Source organism: Stegostoma tigrinum, chromosome 3 (assembly GCF_030684315.1).
Source record: "Stegostoma tigrinum isolate sSteTig4 chromosome 3, sSteTig4.hap1, whole genome shotgun sequence".
Classification (NCBI taxonomy): Eukaryota; Metazoa; Chordata; class Chondrichthyes; order Orectolobiformes; family Stegostomatidae; genus Stegostoma; species Stegostoma tigrinum.
In genome coordinates, this window is record NC_081356.1 from 116,165,729 (window position 1) to 116,188,854 (window position 23,126).

At 42.6% G+C, this 23,126-nt stretch overlaps 1 protein-coding gene across 4 annotated transcripts in view; it reads right to left on the bottom strand.

Moving 5' to 3' along the window:
* tenm3 (teneurin transmembrane protein 3) overlaps nt 1-23,126 on the bottom strand; it is a 3,293,451-nt gene that overhangs the window by 544,282 nt on the left and 2,726,043 nt on the right. For all 4 annotated transcript variants that reach the window (XM_059644858.1, XM_048526868.2, XM_048526869.2 and 1 more), the window contains one exon: nt 10,174-10,475. In XM_059644858.1, coding sequence (XP_059500841.1) covers nt 10,174-10,402 — 229 coding nt within the window. In that variant the 5' untranslated portion in view covers nt 10,403-10,475. The remainder of the gene's footprint in view (nt 1-10,173; nt 10,476-23,126) is intronic.

Below are 23,126 nucleotides of genomic sequence, written 5' to 3' on the forward strand. Positions count from 1 at the left end.
ACAAGTGGCAAGGATCACTGAGTTCCATGCCAAATCAGACATTCCAACTTGTTTCTGAGAGGTACTCACTCCGGGGTATTGTAAACTTGCAGATGCTTTGACAGTACCAAATGAAGTACATGTCTAGACTGCAAACTCATGGCAAAAATGAGGAGTCTGTTGAGTCAGGTCTGAAGAAACTGGAGTGGGAAAGAATCCCACCAGCACTGTCCTCACCTGCTGGCTCCTTGAACTCACTGACTGCTTCATTTACACACTGATGCTCTGGACCACAAAGGGTTAAAGGGTCTGACAATAAGCCATACACATTGCGTGCTCAGTTACACATTTGTAACATGGAATGGAAAAATCTTTAAAACTAACAATCAAATCAATGACAGCATTGAGTACTTAATCCAGTTAAACAGTTTGTTTGTACATGTCTTGGAGCATTGTGAAGTTGCAAAAGGGTGCGTCTCTGCAAAACATCTCAAGAAAATACATCTGTTCCTCCGATCCCCAAGGAGAGCTCAGTTCAAGGGGAATAGTCTCCTTTGTAAGGCAGTGTAGCATTCCCTGCTTCCCCTGCACTCTTAACTCCCCACCCTCATTCCTCCACCAAACTATCCAGTACAACTGGATCTGATTCCAACCTTCAGGCAACAATGTATTTACAATAAACAGTCTGGTACCCCGGGATAATCAGAACACTGCAGCAGTTTTACTGTTAAATCAAACAGGTTATTGTTGCTGCTTTAGAAACTCATTGTATCCCCAGCTCTGGATGATTGACATGGAAACTCTACCATAACAGACGATAAGGCCATAACTTATAAAAGTGGAATGAAGTCATTTGGTCCATCGAGTATGCTCCACCATTTGACTGTGGTTGATATGTTTCTCAGCCTCATTCGCCTTGTCTTCTACCTGTAACCTTTGGTCTCCTTACCAATCAAGAACCTATCTGTCTCTGTCTTAAATACACTCAATGACTTGGCCTCCACAGTCCTCTGCAGCAATGATTTCCACAGATTCTGCAGCGATGATGAGATAGATAAGATTGGTGGGAGCACTCCCACCAATTCTGCAACATTTGGGGATGTAGTAGTCAACTATGTTAAACAAGCTGAAGACAAGTTGAGAGGGCGAGATACGGCAGTTTGTTTCTGTGGCAGTCTCATAGGATGTCATTTGTGAGTTTGATAAGAGCTACTTTGGAACTGTGGCAGAGGCTTCAGGGACAGATTCAAGACTGCCACCGTCTGTGTATTGGGTTTCCAACCAGCCACAGCCCTTCAGTTTGTATCCTCGTGTCATCGCATTTTCTCCATTGACGTTTATTCAAAACCATTTTTAGAGAACTAATACTGCACACATTCCAGACTGACTGTATGTACGGTACATGTTAGCCTGAGGTATAAATCCTGGCCTAGTTCAAAAGATTTGTAAGTATAGTTTGAAAAATACAAAGACTACACCCTCAATGATTATTTTGGTTTCTTTTTTGACGGGGACTAAAAACAGTGTTGCTGCCCTGAACCCTCATGCACTGATTATTATCTCTCTCAGGAGTAGGTATTGCTGTGGTCATCCTCTTCAGGAAGATTCACAAATGGATAATTCACAAATTACTCTTTGTAGCGATCTGACACAAGTGTGTGACTTGCTAGGCCACTTCACAGAGTGGTATTGAACTAGAGTCAGTCACAAGGATGGAAGAATGGCAGATTTCCTTTACCAGTGGAAATCACTGAGCCAGCTCAGCTTTATAACACCAATCTGACAGCTCCACGGTCACCTTTATTGGTTCCTGCTCTCAGTTACAGAGCTTTAAAAGTATTGTAAAATTTTCTCATGGCCATGGAAAGATTTTAACTCACATTCTGAGGATTACAAATGCAGGCCTCTGGATCACTTATTTCAGTGACATCACTAACAGTATGGCATGGTCAAGACGGGGATTTTGGGACACTCAAGAATTTCAACACACTTTCAGGCAGCTCAGCCAAGCCAGTCAGACATAATGTATCAATGTGTGTATGTGCAGCCTCATCATAGCAGTCAAGACAATCTCTATGGCCTCAACAGTAGTTTTCAGCACAGGCCACTGGCCAATAATATGGAACAGAAACATACGTCCATATAGCCTTTCCTCAGGCAAGAAGGTAGTTCCTCACAGCGTGAGCAAGTCTGAAGCATACTAACAAGGTAGCAAAAACAAAGTTGCTGGAGAAGCTCAGCACGTCTAGCTGCATCCGTGAAGGGAAAAAACAGAGTTAACGTTTTGGGTCTGGTGACCCTTCCTCAGATCTGGGGAAGGGTCACTGGACCCGAAACGTTAACTCTGTTTTCTCCTTCACAGATGCTGCTAGACTTGCTGAGCTTTTCCAGCAACTTTGTTTTTCTTTCTGATTTACAGCATCTGCAGTTGTTTCGGTTTTTACTAACAAGGTAACAGTTTATCTCCTATCACTGGAAATGCATCATTGACTTTACTGACAATAAAAATGCAAGAAGACATAAATCTGTCTGGTGATTTGCTCTCATCTGTTGTACAAACTGTTTTGATCCGCCCCTAGAATCAAACTGGTCAGCAGAGATTTCCATCAGAATCAAGCTTCAATACCACATCTCATATTAAGTTTACACAACAAGTCTCTCATTTCCAACCACTTCCAATGTGTTTCTAAACCAATCTCAAATTGGTAACACCCATCTACTTCTCTCTCAGAATTAGATCCAGCCCATTGGCCAGATATCACTTCAAAACATCTCATGATAGCAAATAATCCAGGTTTATTGACAAAAAAAAGGCTAATCACTCACTGCTGGAAGTGAGATTCCTGAATATACAGCCCAAAATGCAGCCAGGAGTTTATGTTCTTGACAGTTCTGGTGTCTGTCTGTCTTGATGCTGGATTGAGTTTTTTTCCCTTTATTCATTCACAGGATGAGGGCATCACTGGCATCTATATTGCCCCACCCTAATTGTCCAGAGGACAGTTGAGAGTCAACCACATTGCTGTGGGTCTGGAGTCACATGTAGGCCAGATTAGATAAGGATAGCAGTTTCCTTCCCTAAAGGACCTTAGTGAACCAGATGGGATTTTCTGACAATCAACAATGGATTCATGGTCACCATTAGATTCTTAATTCCAGATACTTATTGAATTCAAGTTCCACTATCGGCCATGGTGGGATTTGAACCCAGGTGTCCAGAAAGTTATCTGCATCTCTGGATTAACATTGCAACAATTATACCATTAGGCCATCACCTCTCAAAAGGAAAGCATTTGAAGGTAAATAGTGCTGTCCAGGTTCCTTCATATTGTGTGTTGGTACAGTATTGGTCTCAGTGGGAAGTTATCAGAATCAGCCAGAATCAGAGGCTGTCCCCCATGGCAGTTAGAACTCATTTGACCGTGAGTGGATAGGTTGTGGTAAGAAATTTCATTCCCAGAGCATGAGCAAATAATCGAGGCACACTAGCTTCAATATGTTACTGAGGGAGGTTTGACACTTCAGTCGAAGTGCTGGATCATAACAAGGGCTGTCTTCCAGCTAAGAGTTTGCTCTCTCAGGTGGACGTTAAAGAACCCACAGCGCTATTTTTGAGAAGGCTGAGAGGTTTTCACCAGTCCCTTGGTCATAGGCAATACCAACACAAAAAAAACACATTATTTGACATTTATGATATCGCTATTTGGAATTAGTAGGTACACTTCCTTCAAGACAACAATACTTTATTAGACTGGTCCTGTGGTTATAAAAGGCACTTCATAAAACACACAAAGCACAGCATGTCTGTCCTCAGCATGCTGCAGTGTTCCAGCAAATCACAGCGCTAAGTGGGGGAACAACATTTCATCAACAGACTCGGCACTTTACAGCCTTCAGGACTTAGTGTGGAGTTCAACACCTTCAAATTACCTTCATCTTCACTTTTCTTCATTTTCTTTCAACTTGTTACCATTTCCATCCCACCCCGCACGCCCCCCTCACCCTGTCCCCCCACCCCCGTTACTGTCCCTTCCAGTCTGGCAGGAGACACACCATTGTTTTGCCATTCTCACATTCTGATCACTTAACCTGAACTCTCAACGTCAGTTCTCCACCAGCATCCACTACCATCAGACACCATTCCCCCCAAACGACAGGATCAATGCTATCCCCTCCAGGCATTACTTCAGCTCTGATGAAGAGTCATCTCGACTTGAAAGGTTAGCTTGCTCTCTCTCCATGGATGCTGCCTGACCCGCTGTGATCTCCAGTATTTGTTGCTTTAAGCGCAGCGTTTTGACTGGTTGGTAGATAGGTGTTCGATAACTGGGGGGAAAACGAGGTCAGAAGGAAGGGAGAAAGGATGAAAGGAAATAAAGGAAAATAAAAGGCACTTTGCTGTCCTATCTTGCTGCTACATGCACTTGCATGCATTAGCTGTAATTGGGAAGGTAGCTTTAAGCTCATCTTTTCTTGTCTTTTTACTCATTTAGTAAAAATTTCTCTTTATCAAATCCAGAATGTGTTTTCAACTTCTTGTACACTGATTGATTGATTGATTGATTGATTTATTGCTGTCACGTGTACCAAGAAACAGTGAAAAGCGTTGTTTGGTCTATTACACAGGCAGATCGCACCATACAAAGTGCACCAGGGTAGCAAAATACACCATTACATTCACAGAGAAGGTGCAGAGATCAGAATTAACATTTGAGAGGTCCGTTCTAAAGTCTGATAACAGTGTGGAAGAATGTATCAGTCACATTGTTAAAATCTTTGGAGACTGGAATTAGTAAAACGTCAGTTAATATTAGTGTGAAACCCGTTAGTCTCAAGGGATTTAAATTTTATGGCTTTAGGTACACTGACATGCTAATTGTAATTTAATTCTCTTGTCTTCAAGCTGCAAGGTGCATTCTTAATGGCTGGCATTTCAATTAATTAGAATTACATCATAAAATGTCTCTCCACACCCCATGCACCATGATCACCATTATTTACCCCTCCCCTCCGAAAGGAAATGAAAGCTTTGCATTCAGCTGAAACCTGAATAAAACTGAAAATTTGAATGAAAAACTGACTGAAGGGAGGGGACTTTTGGATAACTCTGAATGCTGCTTTAAAACTGCTTATTAACATGGGCTGCAAACATCTATCAGTTGGGGTTTGCTGAGTCTCTCTGATAGATAATGCTCTCTTGCATTGGAAAAAAATGCCCGAAAGAACTACAGAGACTGTAACTCAGGAACAAAAATAGAAGTTGCTGGAAAAACTCAGCAGGTCCGGCAACATCTGTGAAGAAAAAAATCAGAGTCAAAGTTTCAGGTCTGGTGACCCTTCCTCAGAACTCGTTACTCTCTTACACTGCTTGTGCTGATTGGCTTCTGGGAGTTACACAGACGTTTTTTTCCAATATTCTGTCCAGCTCTCCTTGTAAGAAGGAGGAGCAAGCATTCAAACTCCTGACAGAGAAAATTAGAAATACTAACAGGGAAAAGTGTGATTACAAAGTGTGGCACCAATGAAGGGAGCAGACACAAATTAATTGGCTGAAAGGCCTGTTTTGATGATTCCAGCAACTCAAACACTTGGGAAAACGTAGGGAGGTAGCCTCAGTGCAGTACATCCTGTGACAATTTGTGCAACAGGTCATTTACACAGGCTGCATGAAAGAGAAACCTCAACTCCCATGGCTTTCCACTTGATTTGTGTTTCTATCTGAACTTTCAGTTTCTACTGAGTACCCCTGAGTGAGCAGCAGTAAGAGCATGCTTTCATGTGCAGCCCTACAAGTACATGAGGCCATGTTATGTGATATTGGACAACCTTTTATGACTGAGAATCCAAGCTAATTTCTGATTATGAGCCAGCATCTGCGTGCCAATGCTCAAATCAGCCAGGGCACCTTTAAATGGGCTGGTATCGCAGGAGCGGTAATACAGAGAGGTAATGTCACCAATCCCGGGCTCCATGGGCCAGACTAATGCTCAAGAAGCATGAGTTTATAATCTCACCATGCCAGCTGGGATATTAAAATTAGGTGAATAAATCTGAAGTATAATTGTTAATAATAATGATCATGAAACTCCTGGACTATTGTGAGGCTCCATCTGGATCTCGAAGGTCATTCAGGGAGGGAAATTCAGCTTCGGAACGGAAAATGATGGAAACGCCGAGCAGGAGGAACTCTGCCATTTTACAAGTGAGCCCAGACTGACAATAATGTGGGTGACTGGCCTCAGAAATTACGTGACACACCATTCACTGGGTATCAAGCTGTTACAGCAAAAACACTGTGGGAGTATGGCTACCACATGGACTGTAGGGCCCAACAAGGCAGCTCCTCACCGCCCTCTCAAGGACAATCAGGAATGAGTGATAAACACAGGCCTTGCCTGCACTGTTCACATCACCAACAGCAAATAAAAAATACTCTGATGGTGAGCAGTCAGCAGTGAAAAAGCACCAAACACTCCTGGAAGCTTCAATATAAAATTTCCAGATGGAATGAGCTGCAACTGCTCCAGTTTCACAGAAAAATTTAGTTTCATGTTATTTTGCCTTATACAGAATCCCTACAGTGTGGAAAGAGGCCATTCAGCCCATACCCTCCAAACAGCATCCCACCCAGATCCAGCCCTGCCACCCTATCTCCATATTTCCCATGTCTACCCCACCTAGCCTGCACATCTCTGGGCACTACAGACAATTTGCTGTGATCAATCACCTCATCTGCACTTCTTTGGACTGTAGGAGGAAACTGAAGCACCAGATGGAAACCCACACAGATACAGGGAGGACGACAAACTCCACGCAGATAATCACCCAAAGCTGTAATCGAAACTAGGTGCCTGGCACTGTTGGGTGCCTCACCTTTGTCTGAAATGGGCAACCCCTTACTCTGAGATCATGTGCTCTGATCCTAGACTCATCCACAAAGGAAAACAACCTCTCCGCATTTAGGCTGTAAAGGTTCCTAAAAACTGTACACAGAATCATTGAATTTTACAGCATGGAAGGAAGCCATTTGGGCCTATCATCCTTGTACTGGCTCCTGAAGGAGCTATTCAGATCATCACATGCGCCAACCCTATCTCCATTGCCCTTTACATTCATCGCTTTCAAATATATATCCAGCTCTCATCCCCCACCACTCTCCCAGGCAGCATATTCCAAATCCTCACAACTCTCTGAGTAAAGAAGAGTCTCCTCATCTCATTTTTGGCTCTCTTGCTGCCAATTTTTAAATGTGATCCCCTTGTTACTGCCACATAAACTGGTGGAAACAGAGTGGCCTTCTTTCCCATGTCAAAATTTTTCATAGTTTTGAAAGCCGCAGTAAGGTCACCTCTGAATCTTCTCTGCTCCAAATGGAATAAGTCCTATTTCACTAATCTTTCCTTGCACCTAAAATCGCCCATTCCTGGTATCATTCTAGTAAATCTCCTTTGAACTCTTTCCTGAGCTTTAACAGCGTTGCTTAAATAAGGTGCTTATAACTGAACACTATACCCAAATGTAGTCTGACCAATGGCTTGCAGAGGTGAAGCATCACTTCTTTGTTTTTTACTCAATGCCTCTATTTGTGAGCCCTTGGATCTGATAAGCCTTCTTAACAACTGTTTCAACTGACGTGGCCACCTCAAGAGAATTATCCACATGAGCCCAGAGGACCCTCTACTCCTGAACTCCCCTCAAAGTTGTACCACTGAGCCTATATTGGTTCTTCACATTTCGTCTGCCAAGTGTTTGCCCATTTGGCCAACTTGTCAATGTCTGAAGTCACTCAGCATCATCCTCATAATTCACCCTTCTCCGTAGATCAGTATCAGCTGTAAATTTAGAGATGTTTCAATAAGGTCTTCTCATTCCTTTAAACTCTAATAAATAGAAGGCTAACCTATTAAACTCTGCTCATAAGAATATGTCTCTACACCCAGAACAACCCAGTGAACTTTCTCTGGACTGCCTCCAATGCCAGTATATCTTTCCATAGATAAGAGGATCAAATCTGCTCACAGTATTCCAGCTGTAGTCTGATTAGTGCCTTGTTTTAGAAAGACATCCCGATCTTTATATTCTATTCCCTTTGAAATAAAGGCCAAAATTCCATTTGTTTACCCTAATACTTGCTGAACTTGGATGCTAACATTTTGTGATTCATATGTAAGACCTCCAAAAACCTTCTGTGCTGTGGCTTTCTTCAGTCTTTCCTCTGATAAATAATACTCAGCTCTTCTATTCTTTCTGCTAAAATGCATAAATTCAAAATTTCCCACATTGTTTCCCATCTGCCAAATGTTTGTCCCCTTACTTAATTTGTCTATATTGCTTGCAGACTTCATGTTTGATCTTCACTACTTGCCTTCTCACCTATTTTTGTCTCATTTTTAAACCTGTTTATTGCACATTCACTTTCCTCTTCGACATCATGAATGTAAATTGCAAATAATTGTGAGTCCAGCACTGATCCCTGTCGCACACCATTAATTACAGTCTGCCATCTTGAAAAAGCCCCCTTTATCCCAACTCTCTGTCTTCTATTAATTAGTCATTACTTTATTCAAGTTAATATTTTATACACTTTTCCTATAACACCAGAAATGATTTTTGACAAAATTCTAATATCAAAACAGCAAAAAAAGGACAAAATCAATTTTCCCTTTTTATAGGATGTAAAAGTATTATGATGTTGAATTTTGTTCTTTCGCAACTTTTGTCAGTTTCATTTTGGTACTAAATGTCACCTTTGGACATGTTCTTTTTTTTTGTTTGATTCCTTCAATTGATTTTTGACCTTTTCATACCAGAGTAGATCAGACTGAAGTCCAAAATAACCCCAAATACAGTGTGAAAAATTGATCTATGGTTTCTAATTTAAGACTAAGTTGAGGAGAAATGCATTTGCGCAAATCTTTAAATCTTTGGAGTTCTCCACCCAGTGTGTTTGTATCTGAGCCAATACTGAATATTTTTAAGGCTGGGATAGACAGATCTCTTAGTATCTCAGGGAATGGAGAGATACGGGCTATTACAGAAAAGAACAAATTTGCCCAACAAGGTGTGTTTCTACTCCCTTTGAGGTTTGAGGTTTAGGCTATTATCAGAGGATTCAAAGATGGATGAGGACAGCTGGTGGAGGGTATATTACAATATGTGTAAATTACTGCAATAGGTTCACTCTGGGACTTCACTCATCCCTCACTTTAGCTTGAATCTGCTCTCTTGGCAAGCTTGGCCTCTTTCGAATGACTTGCCTTTTTACTGCTCCAACTCTCACTCACTGAAGTTCATCTTTCTCTAGCTTCCTCTTCTCATACTACCTGTGTGGAACAGTCAGTGCTAATTAGAATCACATTTATATCGCTTCCCTGGAAGTTGTTGTGAAGACAGCTTTTTGTTTACCATACGTAGTTCAGAAATTGTGAGCAGTACCTTCTTGCCATGCTGCCTTAATGACAGATGGACTTGGCAAAAAGTGGACCATCATTTGCAAGAGAAGCTGGGGTGGCAAGTTGGCTCAGTGGTTAGCACTGCTGCCTCACAGCACCTGGGACCCAGGTTCGATTCTACCCTCAGGCAACTGTTTGCGTAGAGTTTGCATCTTCTCCCTGTGTCTGTGTGGGTTTGCTCCCACAGCACAAAGATGCGCACGCTAGGTGGGTTGGCCATGTTAAATTGTCCATTGTGTTCAGGGATGTGTAGATTAGGTGGGTCATAGGGGAATGGCTCTGACAGGGATGCTGTGAGGGTCAGTGTAGACTTGATGGGTCAAATGGCCTGTGTCCACACTGTAAGGATTCTATGAAATAGGTATGTCAATGAGGTACATGACATCTTGTGTTTTGGAGAAATGGGAACAGTTATGATTATTATTGGTATTATTGCCCCATCCTACTGGCCTTCAGTCATGTATAGTCAATTGTACGTTGTAGGCTTGGAATCATACATAGGCCCAACTAAGTAGTTGCAGCAGGATTATATCATTGAGCCGGATGAATGATAATGCAGCTTTCACGGCCATTTTCCATGGTGCGTGCTGGCCAATTTGAACCAGTGTACTTGTCAAAATTGTCAGGGTGGGTGTCAAACTCCTAACCTTTTGAGTTATTAGGCCAGTGGCATAGCCACTGGATTACCAAAAACACACAGATGTAAAGAGTCATGCAACGCAAAGTGAAGTTTTCGTTTTACCTGGTCTTGTGTACTCATCAGCCTCTCTGTGAACCAAGTCTTTGACCCTGTTTCCATACAGGAGCCTTGTATCGTGATCATAGGCTTTAAGTGTTTCGCTGGAGCTGTAGGATTTCTGAGTGGGTACTCGGCAATCGTCGTTGTCAACTGATGAGCTTGTGAAGCGACGCTCCTTATCGCGCCTGTTTTTTGTCAGGGAACAGTAAGGCCTACGTTCTTTCACATCCATACTTCAGGCATTATGTGTCCAACCTTCCTCTTGTCTCACTCTAATCTCCTTTCGATGCTCAGCTCAGCAGGACCTGCACGAGACAAAATAAAACGTGATCAAAAAGACAGCAAACACCTCTTGCCTTTGCCTTCGCTCACTTCTTCATGACTCCTTTTCGACATTGCTCAGAGTCCACATATTTTCTGGAGGAATAGTTCAGAAAGCATCATCTCACAAAATGATTCAGTGAAATATGAAAACTATGGATCTATTTTCTTCACATTTAAATTTCCCCCAAGACTACAACAGCACCTGCGAAGTACATCCCTGAGATAGTTAACAGATTAACCAGAGTTTCTGCTCTCTTCTCCGTGTTTACATTTGTAGCAGCTGAGAAATGCAATGGAAGTAAGGAATGGCAAGGCAGGTGAAAAGATTAACAAATGAAACAGACCACTTCCATGTTTATGGCGACTACAATGGGAAGTCGTGGAGAGACGGGAAAGATGGGCCTCAGCTCCTGTGTTGGCTTGGCTCCAATGGAGCAGGTTTAGTACCGTTTCCATGACAGCAGTTATCAAATTAAGTTGGCTTCACAGCTGTCATTCAAAAACACGCATGCTCACGACAGGATCAACATAAAAGTGTTCACCTTCTTGTCACTAGAACATGTCTGTGTTTCCCAGCTTGTGAATTGTGGGACAGTCTTGGAATTTGACTAACAAAGTCCAGTACCAATACAAAGCTGATGCAATTAAATTTAATGGAAATGATCTACTCTTTTATTTGCACTCCCACAATTGTAACTCTACATGGCATCCTCCCGCATACTGGGGGTAGCTGAACTATTTTGGAAGTCTATGCTGGTTTTTAAGGTGACTGATAATGTGTGTGGCTGGATGGTCACCCAAAAGATGATGTTAAAAGACAAATGTCTTTTGGAAGCTACTTGAGCAGGTTTGCTTATAAAGATAAAGAAGGTCAGGTATTTAATAGTCCCCTGAAAATCTGGGCCGACAGTTCTGACAGAGTTCCTAGGCTCATGTCTTATTAGTTGGCACATGTTGATAAAGCTGCTCACTGACTTTTTACGTCACTAACCTAATGTAAAATCACCAAAGATAAACTGCCTGAAATGGTACTAAGATAACAAAGTGTGAAGCTGGATGAACACAGCAGGCCAAGCAGCATCTCAGGAGCACTCCTGAGATGCCGCTTGTGTTCATCCAGCTTCACACTTTATTATCTTGGATTCTCCAGCATCTGCAGTTCCCATTAACTCTGAAATGGTACTATATGCTTTTAATAACTAAGTGGAAAATTGAACAATTTTTCTAAACAATATTGATACTACTGACTTCCATCTATTTGTTTTCTTTGACCTAATTGCATTGTTATTTGCGATATGTTGTGTCTCCAGTCACATCTGGCTAACTGATACGTTTTTGAACTTCAAGATAGGTTTGATAAAGCTTTTCATTAGGAATCAACGGTATAAGAAGAGATGGCAGTACAAGTCAGAAAATACGGTTGATCAGTTCCACCAGCTGCCATGAGCAGTGAGTAATGGAAAGTAATGTTAAATTACTATTATTTTAATAACTACTTTTAACTGGGCCAATGAATGGCAGATATAGTTTGGTATTGTTAATTGTAAGTGGTCATAATGGAAGTACAAAGCCACCTATGACGACACTGAAAAAACTCCACAGAGGCAAGTATCTCATCATCAAGTCACCCTTTATTTACAATGATTTGTACACTGTAATTGATATGTACTTGACACTGATCTGGCTTCCTCAGGGCCAGCTCTCAGAGTTAACAGAACGTCTGACACTCTTGTCAATATCGGTCAGCCAGGGCTCCCTGATTGGATCACGGTAACAGCCCAAATCAGGGAACTCATATTCTATGAGTTCCACCAGGTTGACCTTGTTACAATCGCTACAGACACAATAGTGGTCTGGATCTTCACAACAGTGGCAATAGCTGCTGGATTACAGTGTATTCATAAATTCCATCAATCCAACCCTGGAATGCACTTTCTGGGAACATCTCAGCTTGGATTTACCACAAATGTGCTGTGTAATGTCCAAGGGGAACTCTACTGGTTCACCAGGATGAACACAATCCCTGCTATGGAGTGATTGTCTTAACAGCAAAGGTTAAATAGATTAGGACTATATTCACTGGAATTTCGAAGAGAGAGATCTCATTGAAGCATATCAAGATTCTTAAGGATCTCAAAAGGGTAATTATTGAGAGGATGTTTCCCCTTATGGAAGAGTCTAGGATCAGACAGCATAGGCTCAGAATGGACAGATGCCTATTTAAATCTGAAATGAGGAGAAATTTCTTCTCTCAGAGGGTCCTGAGTCATTGGAGCTCCTTGTCATAGCGAGCTGTGGGGACATTTGTGTTAAGGCTGAGACATTGATAGATTCTCAATCAGTTAGGGAATCAAGGGTAATGAGAAAAGGGCAGGTGACTGGGTGTGAGGAATGTCAGATGAGAGATAATCCTATTGAATGACAAATCAGGCCTGACCCAGTATTCCTGTTCCTACCTTTTATGGCCTGATGGTAATGGAGTAGAGTTGGGGAAAGACAGAATGCAAACGCATTATGTGGCATGAGATGATGGATGGAAAGTTTCAGTGCAGACTCTTTCAATGTCAGTGGATCATTTAGTGTTTGGGTCATTGGGTTAGGTCAGGAGAAAGATGATTAGGTTGGTCAGGGAAGGGTGGTCAGGTCAGGGGGTAGACAGGTCAGCTTGCAATGTGGTCAGCTTGAGAAGTAGAGTCAGGTCCAGTGGGGGTTTAGTGAGGTGGTCGGGATGTCAGGAGTTAATCAGGGGTTGAAAGGGTATTCAGATCAGGGTGATATATGCAGGAGGTAGGGACAGTCTAGGTATCAGTTTGACTCATGCGAGGCTCTGGCAAGATTTTAATCTGTGTATCATTTGCTGGCTAAGTGCAAAGGTTCCATTCAGCTTAGTGGCACGACCTGTCCAATGCCTCGAGCTCAGAGTTTGACCACGTTCACAGACTCATACGAAGCAGAGAAATTGCACCACGGACGTTGAAACATTCAGAGGCCAAAAGATCTTGCCCGCCTGTATAATTCCCTGAAACGTGTTAGTACAGCAGACTTTGGTTCAACCAGCTCTTTAAGAACTGATACGATTATAAGCAACCAGAGATGATATACTTCAAATACCGCAAGGCGAATTCTTATAGTTTTCAAAATTCGTTTACCTCAGTGTAAATATACTTATTCATTTGAATGGTCACATGAAATATCAACAGTTCGTTCAATTTTGAGTCATTTGCTCCCCAAATTACCACAATCTCCACGATACAGTCAGTTGAGAGTGCAAGAGAAGGCTCTCTGCTGATAAGTTTTAATTAAGACAAGGTTGCATTATTTCTTAAGTGATTTATGCTGTAAATTATGTATAACAGTGATGCGTATACCTCCTGCAATATGTTTCTATCACTTAGTGTGTGTATTTACTTTGATTATGTGTAACTCTTGATTATCTGGAATATTGATCAACCAGCTCACTCCTGGTCCCTTAGGTGCCGGTTAATAAGAAGTTTGCAATCTAAGTCTTAAACCGAGAGATACAGCTATTTGGCACGTTTGCGTGAGAGTTTAGTCAAGCCAATCATTTGCAGAAAAACATAGCTGAATTTTTCATCTAATGAATAGATTTATGTTTTCCCAGGGACAAATCAAAGAAGAAAAAGATGAAAATTTAGCAGCTGCGGGTAGAGTTGCAATATTTGTATAGAGACTTACAACAATTGGTTGAGTATAGGGCAGTGACAAGGCTGTTCATGGATAGGAAATGAATCGAGTACCACAAAGCCAGATCTGTTTTCAACAATTTCACTGCCAGCATTCCATTTTTCCCGGAGACTTAATTACAGTCAACATTTGGCATCCTTGAGAATTAATTATAGCCTTCAACTCAGACAAACCATTGATCACAAAATTCACTGAGAAAATGGATAGAGAACAACTTATTGAATCCATCATCTATGAGACAGCTAGATTCACCATCAACTTAAATCTGCATTTAATGACACTTAAAAGTGAGCAACCAGCTTTTGTCCTACCAGCACAGTGATTGAGGGATCGAGTTCCAGAACCAAGAGGTTATGCTACAGCTGTACAAAACTCTGGTGCGGCTGCACTTGGAGTATTGCGTACAGTTCCGGTCACCGCATTATAAGAAGGATGTGGAAGCTTTGGAAAGGGTGCAGAGGAGATTTACTAGGATGTTGCCTGGTATGGAGGGAAGGTCTTACGAGGAAAGGCTGAGGAACTTGAGGCTGTTTTCATTAGAGAGAAGAAGGTTGAGAGGTGATTTAATTGAAACATATAAAATAATTAGAGGGTTAGATAGGATGGATAGGGAGAGCCTTTTTCCTAGGATGGGGCGTGACGGCGAGCACGAGGGGGCATAGCTTTAAATTGAGGGGTGAAAGATATAGGACAGATGTCAGAGGTAGTTTCTTTACTCAGAGAGTGGTAAGGGAATGGAACGCTTTGCCTGCAACGGTAGTAGATTCGCCAACTTTAGGTACATTTAAGTCGTCATTGGGCAAGCATATGGACATACATGGAATAGTGTAGGTTAGATGGGCTTGAGATCGGTATGACAGATCGGCACAACATCGAGGGCCGAAGGGCCTGTACTGTGCTGTAATGTTCTACGTTCTATGTTCTATGATTGTATATACCCTTGAGTACTCAACCAAGAAAACAGTCTGTGGAGGCAACAATCAAAGAATGGAGGATGGCAGGATGTCAACATAAACTTCTCTTGGAAAGGTCTAAAGGAAGATTGTCTCCTGCGGTTCCTGCCAACAGGCATAATTTGTTAAGGATTCAAAGATTAAGAGCGAGAGGGAGATAATGGGAACTGCAGATGCTGGAGAATCCGAGATAACAAAGTGTGGCCTGCTGTGTTCATCCAGCTCCACACTTTGCTATCTTGGATTCAAAGATTGAGTTGGATAAAGCTGAAAGTGGAGTCCAGCACTCTGGTTGGGCCCCTCCCCCAGCAGAAGCATATCAGGATTCTATTGTTCTCAGGTTCCACCTCGCCAGCCTCCGTAACGAAGGAACATCCCATTGTCATCACTTCCAGTCTGATGCTACCACCAAACATGTCTCCCTTTCCAAAATTCTGAAGGAACCGTTGCTACACACAAAATGCTGGTCTACCTGTCAATAAGCCCCAGTGCCCACTCCTTTTCTGGCAGCCAGAGATTCTACTCTCCCTTCTCACTGTCAACAGCCCCCAAACACTCCTTCCAAGTAAATCAGCAATTTACTTGGGTCTTTTTTCGATCTACTTGAATACATCTGCTGCTCACCATGTGGTTCCCAGTATGTTGTGCAGACCAAGCACAGATTGGGTGACCACCTTGGGGAACACCTCTATTCAGTCTACAAGAATGACTGCTGAGCTTCTTACTGCCTGTCCACCTGATTCCACTTTGACCTTGATGATCTTGGCTATTACAATGTTACAAATATATTCAACCAAGCTCTAAACTCAACACTTTACAGCATTTGGGAATTTAATAATTTTAGATCACAACCCCGTCCCCATTTTATTTTGTGCTTTTTTCTAAATTAATTTCATTACTTCACATCTGGATGATTGTCATTCACACCTCACCCAGATACATCAATTTTTGTTCCATTATAACTCCCTGTAGCTTTTCAACATGAAGCCTTTCTTTTAGATAATTGCACCCCTAAGCTCAGACCTTCCCTTTTGTTCTTCCTCTCGCTTTCTGCCTTTTCACTTGCTAAAAACAAATAACACTCTTTCCACGTCTGACGAAAGATCACAGACCTGAAATGTTAACTCTTTTCACTTTCCACAAATATATTCCAGGCCTTTCTGCCTCATTTCAGATTTTCAGTGCACTCAGTTCTTCACTTTTGTACAGGGACTCTACAGTAAATCGAACACCGCATGCAGAAGCCACATGATCAGATGTCAAGTGGTCAAAATTCCTGGAACTTGTCCAATCAAGTTGGCAAGCTGCACAGCAAAGCAACTACTTGTCTACAAAACAACAGCCAATGCACTTCAGCCTAAATGTGTGGTCTGCTTTGAGACATTTCTGAGAAATGTGATAAAATGGGAACTAAAATCTTTCAAACTTTTCTTGTACACCATTAAATCAACTTTATTCAATTGTATTCGGCCATTTTTGCTGAGCCTCAGAGAAATCTTCTTAGTTTCCGAATGGCAGATTCTGATTGCTTCTCAGAAAGTAATCAAACGCACTCAGATGAAAGCAAAATACCGCCGAGGAATACTGGACTCAAAACATTAACTCATAAATGCTGCCAGGCCTGTTGAGCTTCTCGAGCAAACTCTGTTTTCAATTAAAAATCAGTTTGATACATCCTCACAGTCTCGAAGTCCATCCCTAATAAACCATGGCCTCCTTGTCCCTGCAGCCATTTTGCATTATCACTCATTTCAATATCATAGGTATTTTACAATGGGAGTGAAGTGGGGTGGTGATGGTCCAGTAGTATTATTGCTGGGCTGTTGATCCAGAGAACCAGATAATGTTCTGGGGACTAACGTTCAAATCCCACGACAGCAGCAGGTGGAATCTGAACTCAATAAATATCTGGAATTAAGAGTCCAATGGTGACTGTGAAGCAATTGTTGGAAAAACCCATCTGATTCACTAATGTCCTTGAACTGCCATCCTTACCTGGTCTGGCCTACATGTGACTCCATACCCACAGCAATGTGGTTGACTCTTACCTGCCCCCTGGGCAATTACAAATGGGAAATAAATGCTGCCTAGCCAGCAACACCCTCATCCTGTGAATGAATAAGGAAAAAGAAAATTCTTCAATCTTCAGTATTCAACCCAGCTTTTCCCTCAAGGGTGGCCCATATCTGCTGCAGGCTTGACTTGTGTGTCTGTCAATTTCACTTTCAGGGAAAATAATCCTATGTCTTATGGTCTTATAAAAACTTGAATTTATACAGCACCTTTCATGTCTACTTAGATGTCTTAAACAGCTTCGAGGAATCACTGACATATTTTGAAGTGTGATGTAATGTAGGAAATTAAGCAGCTAATTTGTGTCCTGCAAGGTCCCACAAATGGCAACATAATAATGGCCCAGAAAATCAGTATTTTGATTTTAATTGATGGATAAATATTGGTCAAGGCGCGTAGGATAACTCCTCTTCCCTTCTTCAAACAAGTGCCACTGGATCTTTTATGTCCATTTAAGAGGGAAAACTGGACTTCGGTTTAAACGTCTAATCAGGAAGACTGTCCTCAGAACTGCATTGCTGCTGGACTGCACTTAAACACATCACTTTCTGATTCTGAGGCGAGTGTGTGACATACTGAGCTACACCTTATGGGCACTTGAGGAACAGTAACAATTACCATCACTTTTGTGAACATGGGCACAGCAGCAATTCCACATGCACATTTATTCCTCTCAGTCACTGCTAACTCAAAGCCTGCATCAGCTCACCTGCTGCTACAAACCCTTGTTTAAGTCTTTTTTGTCTCTAAGTTGACGATTCCAGGACAACATGATCCGGCCTCTTACAGTCTACCCTCTGAGAGACTTGAAGATCATTCCAAGCTGTTCTGTCCATGTCTTGATGCACATTAATCCCACTCACTGATCACCTTCATGCTCATTGACCTGTCTTGGCACTCAATCATGTAGCCCCTCAATTTTAAAATTCTCACGTGTTTCTGTAGCCCCACCTTATCTTGATCTCTGTAAACTCTTCCAGTCTACAACCCTCTGGGATATTCTCATCTACCTAATTCTGAACGTATGAATATCCATGATCTGCATCATTCCACCATGGGAGGCTTTGCCTTCAAGTGATGGGTTCTAGGCTTTTCCCTCTCAAGAACTCTCTCTGTTGACCTTTAAGTTGGCCCTTTAAAACCAGGTACCGGTCCGACCGGTCTTGCTTTGTAAAGGTCCTGTAAAGCACGTTGGGCAATATTTCATTATGTCAAAGGCATTATAAATGCAACATGTTATTGTTGTTCTAACCTGCTCAACCAGTTGACAATTACATTCCTACTGAGCTGTGGGGACATATGGCTCCATCATAATCAGGAGTGGGTCACGCACTGAGCAAAGAGACTGCACAAAAGCATTGTTTCCTGTGAGATGTGCACATTCCTGGCCATCAATTAATCTTAAATGGACCATGCAGTACAAAAAAACAGGTTCCATACAGGAGTCAGCAGTTAGAGGGAATGCTACTCAGCACCTGTTCCCAGAAAAGACAAGATCATTGGCGCTGTGAGCCGTCAACTGCCCCCACTCACTGATCCACCCTCATCGGCATAAACATCAGATTCAATCTCCACATTGGGTTTTAGTCAGGGTATACCCTTTTCACATCCAAATACCATTCCAAATACACTCTTAGTTACATTTCTGGCTGCACATCCACCTGGTGTTTAGGAATAATTACAGGAGTTTTTAAACAGTAACAGTCCTTTATATTTGTAGTGCTTTTATTGCAAAACAAAATGTCCTGAGGCGCTTTAGAGGAGTAACAGAGGGTGGGGCAGTGACTGGGGCATGGGAACAGAATGAATTGGGAAATGGTCAAAAACTCAAGCTGTGTTGCGAGATTAACCTGCAAGGAGGAGACAGAAGGTGGAAGGATTTCAGCAGAGGGTTTCAGAGATGGAAGCACGGAGCGGTCCAAGCTGTGCGGTGACAAAGGGAGGGAAGATGCAGAAAAGATGCAGAATGCTGGAGGATTGCAGGTTGAGACTGGGAGGAATACAGGACTGGATACTGTTGCAGAACTTAGGTTGTGCAATTTCTTGAAAAAACTGAAGATAAGGATGAAGATTTAGATTCTAATATTCACGTGTAAGAAGCTTGGGAACTGCTATAGGAGAACGAGACTCAATATGGGAAAGTGTGTGCCTCAGAGATAATAGGAACTGCAGATGCTGGAGAATCCGAGATAACAAGGTGTAGAGCTGGATGAACACAGCAGGCCAAGCAGCATCTTAGGAGCAGGAAAGCTGATCTTTCGGGCCTAGACCCTACATCAGAAATGGGGGAGGAGATCAGGGTTCTGAAATAAATACGGAGACGGGGGAGGCAGATTGAAGATGGATAGAGGAGAAGTTAAGTGGAGAGGAGATAGTCAAGTTAAAGGGGTGGGGATGGACAAGAGAGTCGCAGTTTATTTCTGAACCCTCTCCCCCTCTCCCATTTCTGATGAAGGGTCTCGGCCCGAAACGTCAGCTTTCCCTAAGATGCTGCTTGGCCTGCTGTGTTCATCCAGCTCCACACCTTGTTATATCGGATTGCCCAGCATCTGCAGTTCCCATTATCTCTGATACAATTTTAAACGCACTGCGAAGCCTCTTCTAAGGATGCCTTACCTGAAGAAATTACCCTCCTCCCTCCAGACAAACCTCAGGGGATCTCTCTCCCACTGCAACTCTCTTGTCCATACCTTCCTCTTTAACTTGTCTGTCTCCACTCCACCTATCTTCTCCTCTATCTATCTTTGATCTGCCTTCCCCTCTCTCCCCATTTATTTCAGAACCCTCTTCCCCTCCCCCATTTCTGATGAAGTGTGTGCCTCTATGGCTAGACATATATACAGAGCTATAGGTTGCTGTGGTGGAGTGTGGGGGAGGCAGGAGGAAATGGCCAATGTGGAGAGCTTTGGGGAAACTGATTCTTTCAGTGCATACAGACTTAATGTAGAGGGCTAAAATTAAGAAAAAGACAGAAGATCATAGTTGTCATATAATGATGAACCCAATTTCCATTCTAACTCAAATAAAAGCCTAAAGAACTGCAGATGCTATAAATCAGGACCAAATGTGTTCTGAGGAAGGGTCACTGGACCCGAAATGTTAACTCTGTTTTCTCCTTCACAGATGCTGCCAGACCTGCTAAGCTTTTCCAGCAACTTTGTTTTTGATCTATTCTAACTCCCAGACATCCTCCAAGTTCTGAGCTATCCCTATTTTATGCAGAATATTCTGCACCCTAGAATACTAATCTCTGCAACATTATAAACAGTGACCCCGCCAGGAAAAAAAACCCACAGAATTACAGAGATATTAGGAACTGCCGATGCTGGAGAATCAGAGATAACAAGGTGTAGAGCTGGATGAACGCAGCAGGCCAGCAGCATCAGAGGAACAAGAAAGCTGGCGTTTCAGGTCTGGACCCTTCTTCAGAAAAAGGGTCCATACCACAGAATTACATATTCATTTAAAATGCATATCCAGAACCATTTAACCGGCACCTGATAATGCACTGTCCCTGTAATGAAGCTAAAAAGCATGTTTCCGGTCCACATGCACAAGCTTCATGACGCCGGAGATAATAAACCGCCCACAAATCCCAAATGTAAAACCTCATCAAAAAATTGAAGCATTTCCAACACTTCCCTGATGAAACTGGGCATTCAAATAAAAATGACCATGCCAGAAGTCAGGGAAACCACGAATCCAAACGTAATTGATACTTGAGGAAGAATGGTAAACATGACTTGGAGTCGAGATCCACCATCTGTCATAATGAGAAAGTCTAATGTCCACTGGGCCATTGCAAATCGTTCATGGTTACAAGTCACAGCTCAGATGTATCTGCCCAACAGGCTTTTCAATGTAATATGTAAGGATTTGCCACTAGCTCATCAACGAACCGGCCTGCCAGATGACTGCTGAAGACGGACACTCAATCCTAAACTATTTTAATGTGTTCACTTCCAACTGTTAAGTTCAGCCTTCGGGACAGACAATGCCCAGAGGAAAAGAACTCTGTGGGGTGCCATGAAATCCTTTCAAATGAACAAAGCCTCTTGCATCAAGTTACTATCGCATGTACTGTGCTAGAGAGAGAGAGCCGTTTTTTATCGATAGTAATTGTTTCCTTCACAAAACATTAAAAGAGGAACAGGTAATTGAAAGGCACTGAACAGAGTTGTCGCCTGCAGCACTATGTTAAGCTGTTGTATCAACCACCTTTCTGTATGAAAAAGTCAAATCAATGTTGCCTAGATGTTTGCCACAAAGATGATTTCGCATTACATTATAATTCACCATACATTAATTGATCATTATTTTGTAGAAAATGGAATTCTTTACAAAATAAACAATGTTTCCAATTCAGGTGTTTCTTTGTCTCCCTTATTATAGTTCACTGTGACCTTCCTAGGTTTACATAGCCTCCATCAAAGTTTTATGACTTTTTAAATTTAAAATCCCATCCTCAGTTAACACCTTTCCACTTGTTGAATAAAACATCTGTTAAGGAGTGAATTGTATCAGAGGGAATGGGAACTGCAGATGCTGGAGAATCCAAGATAATAAAGTGTGAAGCTGGATGAACACAGCAGGCCAAGCAGCATCTCAGGAGCACAAAACCTGACGTTTCGGGCCTAGACCCTTCATCAGAGAGGGGGATGGGGTGAGGGTTCTGGAATAAATAGGGAGAGAGGGGGAGGCGGACCGAAGATGGAGAGAAAAGAAGATAGGTGGAGAGGAGAGTATAGGTGGGGAGGTAGGGAGGGGATAGGTCAATCCAGGGAAGACGGACAGGTCAAGGAGGTGGGATGAGGTTAGTAGGTAGGAAATGGAGGTGCGGCTTGGGGTGGGAGGAAGGGATGGGTGAGAGGAAGAACAGGTTGGGGAGGCAGAGACAGGCTGGGCTGGTTGTGTGATGCAGTGGGGGGAGGGGACGAACTGGGCTGGTTTTGGGATGGGGTGGGGGGAGGGGAAGAGCTGGGCTGGTTGTGTGATGCAGTGGGGGGAGGGGACAAACTGGGCTTGTTTTGGGATGCAGTGGGGGAAGGGGAGATTTTGAAGCTGGTGAAGTCCACATTGATACCATTGGGCTGCAGGGTTCCCAAGCGGAATTTGAGTTGCTGTTCCTGCAACCTTCGGATGGCATCATTGTGGCACTGCAGGAGGCCCATGATGGACATGTCATCTAAAGAATGGGAGGGGCAGTTAAAATGGTTTGTGACTGGGAGGTGCAGTTGTTTATTGCAAACCGAGCGCAGTTGTCCATCTTTGGTCCGCCTCCCCCTCTCTCCCTATTTATTCCAGTTCCCTCTCCCCATCCCCCTCTCTGATGAAGGGTCTAGGCCCAAAACATCAGCTTTTGTGCTCCTGAGATGCTGCTTGGCCTGCTGTGTTCATCCAGCTTCACACTTTATTATCTTGGATTCTCCAGCATCTGCAGTTCCCACTATCTCTGTTAAGGAGTTCCTGTTTGCTTTCTTCACACCCAAGTATGCTGTCAATTAAGACACTGTAAGCGACCACTTCCACTTGCCTCTAGGATCAAAGGTCTGGTGTTTAGGCAATAGATGTCCTCAATTTTAAAACTGCAAGTCTATTCTGAAGAGACTTGCAGCTTCACAAAGAGAAACTATGTTTGTCATTAAAACTAATTATAACATGATTTATAACTTCGAAACTTGTTCTCCCCAATTTCCTTTACTAATCACCTTGAGGTGGTGATTCAATCACAGTAACTTTAGCAATAAGGGCATGGGTAGGCCATTCAGCCCATCGAGCCTGCTCCACCTTTCAATAAGATCATAGCTGATCTGATTTTGGACTTAACTCTGTTTTCTTGCATGCTCCCCATAACCCTCCATTTGCTTGTTCATTAAAAATCTATCTCACTGAGCCTTAAAT